The sequence below is a fragment of the Vicia villosa genome, linkage group LG3 (genome assembly GCF_029867415.1).
Source record: "Vicia villosa cultivar HV-30 ecotype Madison, WI linkage group LG3, Vvil1.0, whole genome shotgun sequence".
NCBI classification, from domain to species: domain Eukaryota; kingdom Viridiplantae; phylum Streptophyta; class Magnoliopsida; order Fabales; family Fabaceae; genus Vicia; species Vicia villosa.
This window is the reverse complement of record NC_081182.1, coordinates 60,997,128-61,002,276: the sequence shown is the minus strand read 5'-3', so window position 1 is coordinate 61,002,276 and position 5,149 is coordinate 60,997,128. Positions and strand designations below refer to the sequence as shown.

Here is a 5,149-nt window from a genome sequence, read left to right as displayed (position 1 = left end):
ACGGTAAACAATGTCACATGTTTAAGGCATTTCTTATCGTGATTTTGAAAAACCAATATATATAACTTCTCTCCAATCGATTTCAACCGTGATTTTCATATTTCCAAAACACACACTAAACAATGCCTAGTGATTTTCATTTTCATTACTTTAATTTAATAATGAGAATTAACAAGTCAAAAAAAGAGTTATATCATAATAACACAAATCACTTTAATAAGTATCCAAAGTCTGAGTCACATTATATTAACAAAAAAAAGTTTATGAGCAACATCAACTTCATACTTTACAATATTAACAACACCTTATGTTACATACCAAATCCAATCAAATATATAAGAAGGTGGATGAAAAAATTTTGATATAACAAACATTAAACTTTTGAAAAAAGTAGTGCTAGCCATAGTATCATTATGTTGCAATTTCAAACCTTGAACACTTGATTGAACCCATGGATATGTCAATCTCTATTAAATTCTCTTCCTCAAACATTTCATTAAATTCTGCTAACAATTCCATCAAACGTTGTTGGTTGAACTCTTGTTTATGTTTATCCATTAAGTGTCCACTTGGAAGTGAAATTTCAATGAGACTTTCTTCATCAGAAATTGAACCATCTAAGTTAGAATATGAGTCATAATTATCAACAACACCACTATCACTATCTCCCTCTTCTTTTTCTTCCTCTTTCTTTTCCATTGCTTCAATCGTAGATTCATTCATGAGCATTGGAGTTGTTGCTGCAAGATTTTCCCTTCCATTTGAAGTCGAAACATTTTCATCAAGTGAAATTGTTTTGTGTTTCCATATATATAAGAGTATAGTAGACAAAATGAGTGCTAGAGATGAGAAGAAGAGGGAGAGAAAACTAAATCCAACAACTATGTAAGTTGAAAAAAGCATCAAGAAAACAAAAGGAGAAGCCATCCATAAGAATGTAGTTTTGAATAAGAAAAAGCAAAAGCAAGAGAGCATATGATATGTTACTTTGCTTTCCCACCCCATCAATCTCAAAAAGGAAACAATGAAAATGACTTTTGATTTTTGACTTACTATTACTATTTATAGGTTAGTAAGATAAGAGGAAAGGACACTCGACAACATGTACATATGTTAGTATCTATATAATATATGACACTTGAGATTCGAGGTGTGAGGTGTGTCTTGTTTCAATCAATTCCAATTGTAAAAAATATCATCAATATCTATGTATTTGTGTTTATATCCTTTGTTAATAGTTGACATTTTGGTTTAAAGTAATTTAAGATAAGTGATTTTTTTTCCTCCAAACTAAACTTAAGAGCTTATAGAGAAATACAATGAGGTCATTGGTGATTCTATGACTTGAAATGTATATAAAGGTTTTGAAGAGCAAGAATATTCTTTTATGGTGACTTTTAGGGTAAAAGAATATTCTTTTAGCCCATCATTTAAAAATTGAATGGTTTCTATTGAAGTGTAGTTGCACATTCGCTTACTTCACCGATCGTTGTTAGTTTGTTTTGGACCGTGTGTTAGGCTTTAACTAGATGATCTAATATGAGTTTAGTATATATTGTATTTTGTTTTGTAATGGTATAGAGTAGAATCATTCATTGTAACTGTTTTACAATTGAGTAAAAAGTTAGTTATAGTTTCTTTATTTTTATCTCACTTCCATCATTATCTTCTTCATCTACAACCTTGTGCGCTAACAGTTTTTTTGTTGCATTAGAGATTAAAGGAATTTTCTTTTTTATCGTTGTAATATCTTATTGTTTTTCGATTTGTTTCATTTCTTAATATCTTATTGCTCTTTCATTTTATTATAGTCATTTTTCTCAAGATCATAACATAAATTTAATGAAGAAACGTGCATTTTTTCAAGTGATCTCGTAGTATCATCTAAATTTCTTTTGTATAGCCCCATCCACAAGCGAATATTTCTTTGTAATAATTTTATTCTTTCTTTTTTATCAAATGATTAGATTTTACTGGAACATAAAATGTCCTCTTTCTTATCTTTTTCTTCATCGGCTTTGCAATATTTTTTCTCGACAATGTTATAGTGAGTGACAAAAAGACCATAGTGAAGGGAGTTTTTCAAACTCATCATCAACATTAAAATCATAACTTCAACAAGAAGAAAATTGTAGAATAATCATAACAAATCAAGATCCACCAAAATTTTAACATAATATTCAAAAGAAATTAAAATTAGTTGTTTCATAATAGGCTAAATGGACACCAATACCTTTAGGAATTGAAAAAAGAAATTGCGGTCTCCAATATTCAATTGGAATACAATGTATTCTAATCCAATATTATATGTTATTAGTTTTAACTAAATCTAAATTTAAGTCCGGTTCCTGGTAAACACGCGAAGAATACCCACAGACAGAGTCCACGACCCTACTGCCAAAACCTTTTGTTGAGGTTTCAAGTATAAAAGTGTTAAAGTCCCACATCGATTAGGAATAAAGAAAATGTTGGGTTTATAAGAGAGGTGGCACATACTCCTTTGCCTTAAGATTTTGAGTGGATGTGTGATGTCAAGGTCTCTTAGACCCCCAAAGTTTGACCCATTGAAACTTCTGGACCTCGCTCCCTAGACTCCCAACAAGTGATATCTGAGCTCTAGTTTGTTCGGTAGGGGAGCGGAAATGGATCCAAGTGTGAATCAAGGTTAGTGATGTGAGTGACTCACACTTGTGGGAGAGATTGTTGGGTTTCAAGTGTGAAAGTGGTAAAGTCTCATATCGACTAGGAATGAAGGAAATGTTAGTTTTATAAGAGTGGTGACTCATACGCTCATAATCTTAAGGTTTTGGATGCATATGTGGTGTCAGACTCTCTTGGATCTCCAATGGCCCCCCTGGACTCCCCTATAAGTGGTATCAGAGTCCTGATTTGTCTCGATGGAAGAGCGGAATTGGATCCTAGTGTGAATCAAGGCTAGTGATGTGGATGACTCACACTTATGGGGAAGATTGTTGGGTTTCATCCCCTGGACTCCCTGATAAGTGGTATCAGAGTCCTCGTTTGCCTCAGTGGAAGAGCGGAAGTGAATCCTAGTGTATATCAAGGCTAGTGATGTAGATAACTCACACTTGTGGAAGAGATTATTGGATTTCATATGTGAAAATGTTAAAAATTATAGTTAATAGGAGACTTTAGCATTCTCACTTAAAACCAAACACCTTTCTTAAATCCTTAATAGATGAAAATGAAAAAATAAAAACAAAAAAATACTTTTATCAATAAGTGTGAGGGACCATTTCTCCCGAATAATCTAAAGAATAATTAATTTTTCACACAATGGATCAATTCTGGAGAAGATTCTCCTTCTTCAACATTATCCTTCCAAAAAATATTTATAAAATAAATCTTATAAAACTTTTATTTTTAAAATTACATATATTTGTTTATTATTAAAATATATATTTATATTTGAATAATGAGTTAGTGTTTTTTTGTCACCTTTAACCTCATTATTTTCATTTATCTCAAAAAAAATTACTTTTATTTTGTTTTTATGAATTTTAATAATTATTTTTCTTTTATTGGAATTTATCCTACAAATAAAATTACATTTCTTCTTATGAAACTTTTATTTTATTTGCTTGTGTAAATCATATCTAAGTAATATTTATTGATTATTATTAAATTCTTAATAATTTTATTGTCTAATAAAAAATAATGACAACTTTTTTCAAAATGAAGTGTAAAAGAAGAAATAAAAGTACAACTTCTTAAGTCTATTTTAAATTATTTGTGACAAATAAAAGGAAATTTTTTTAATTAAAATAATATTAAAAATTACAAGAAAACAAATTTTTTGGAAGAATTAGGCCCAAATAGAAAAGTTAATAGCTACCCACAACTGCCCCTTTTAAATTTTTATCAAGAATAAAACCTGATATAGGAATAAAACTCAAAGCATATAGTAAAGAATATCATATTAGTTGATAAAAAATATCAATTCCTTATTTAAATATGAGTTTTCAGTTTGTACCCAAAAATCAATTTCTTTTATACTCTTTACTGTTGAACAAAATATGCTGTTGATAATGTACTAGTAGTCCTTTGAATACTTAGAGCGTCTTTAAAATTAAAATAAATAAATTTTTGGAAAATATTAGAAAATTCTTAAAAAATGCTCATAGAATATTCCTTAGCATGACTCTTAATAAATTATTAAACATGCCTATTTATAGAATCCTTCAAGAAAGAACAACAGTTTCCAAGTTAATTAGTGAATAAAAAAATGTGAATTTGTTTATAGTAATGTCAATTAGGTGGCATAAGGTGTAAAATAATCAGCGTGAAAAACTGATTTAAAACCCCTAACTTACCAGCATTTTAGTTAGAAAAAAAGAAAAGCCATGTGCTAGCATATGGCATCAACACATGGCACTTGTACACTTTCGATGCCATAATAGAAAACATTACTATATAAGGATTAATAAACAATATTATTATAAGGATCATTAGATGTTTATAATTGGCTAGTGTTTAACTTAGCCCAATGTTAATGTTAATTTGCTCTTTCTATTACAGGAATTTATTTGTCAAAGGCACCAATAGAACAAGTTTTCTGCAGAAACTAAGCAAAATCGTTTGGCATGTTTGAATCTGCTGTCACTGAATTCAAAATATTGCAATCATGTTATTTTTGAGTAATTATTTCCATGGCACGCGCATATGTTCCCATATCCCCCAATTCCAAACTATAGTCTTCTTTTGAGGAGTGGAGAAATACTGTTAGAATAACAGTTAATAATACAAGAGAAATATTATACCAAAAAATAATAATAAAAGAATAACAATAAAAGAAAAATAAGTATGTTAATGGTAAATAAGGAACAAGATATGTGTTTATACAATTGGTCAAGAACAACCATAAAGTAAGAGAGACATTATATATATTTACCTAAAATTTCAAGACATTAAATATATAAGTCTTATCACTCATAACGACCATGAAAGATATATATTTGCTATAATGTGTGATGAATCAGAATGAATGATTTAAACAGATTTGCACTTGTTTTTTATTGATAGATTGTCAAGAGAAACTTTGTAAAATACATTGAAAAAATAAATGAATTAGGATTGTATATCTGAGTTATGAAAGATATGTGTTAAGGGGTCTTAATCATTCTAAGGA

General features: G+C 29.3%; 1 protein-coding gene across 1 annotated transcript; it reads right to left on the bottom strand.

The window, feature by feature from the left end:
- Positions 1–272: 272 nt before the first annotated feature.
- Positions 273–996, bottom strand: LOC131655905 (uncharacterized). The gene has a single exon (XM_058925699.1). The coding sequence runs from the start codon at positions 973–975 to the stop codon at positions 412–414; it is 564 nt and encodes a 187-aa protein (XP_058781682.1). The 5' UTR covers positions 976–996; the 3' UTR covers positions 273–411.
- Positions 997–5,149: the final 4,153 nt, after the last annotated feature.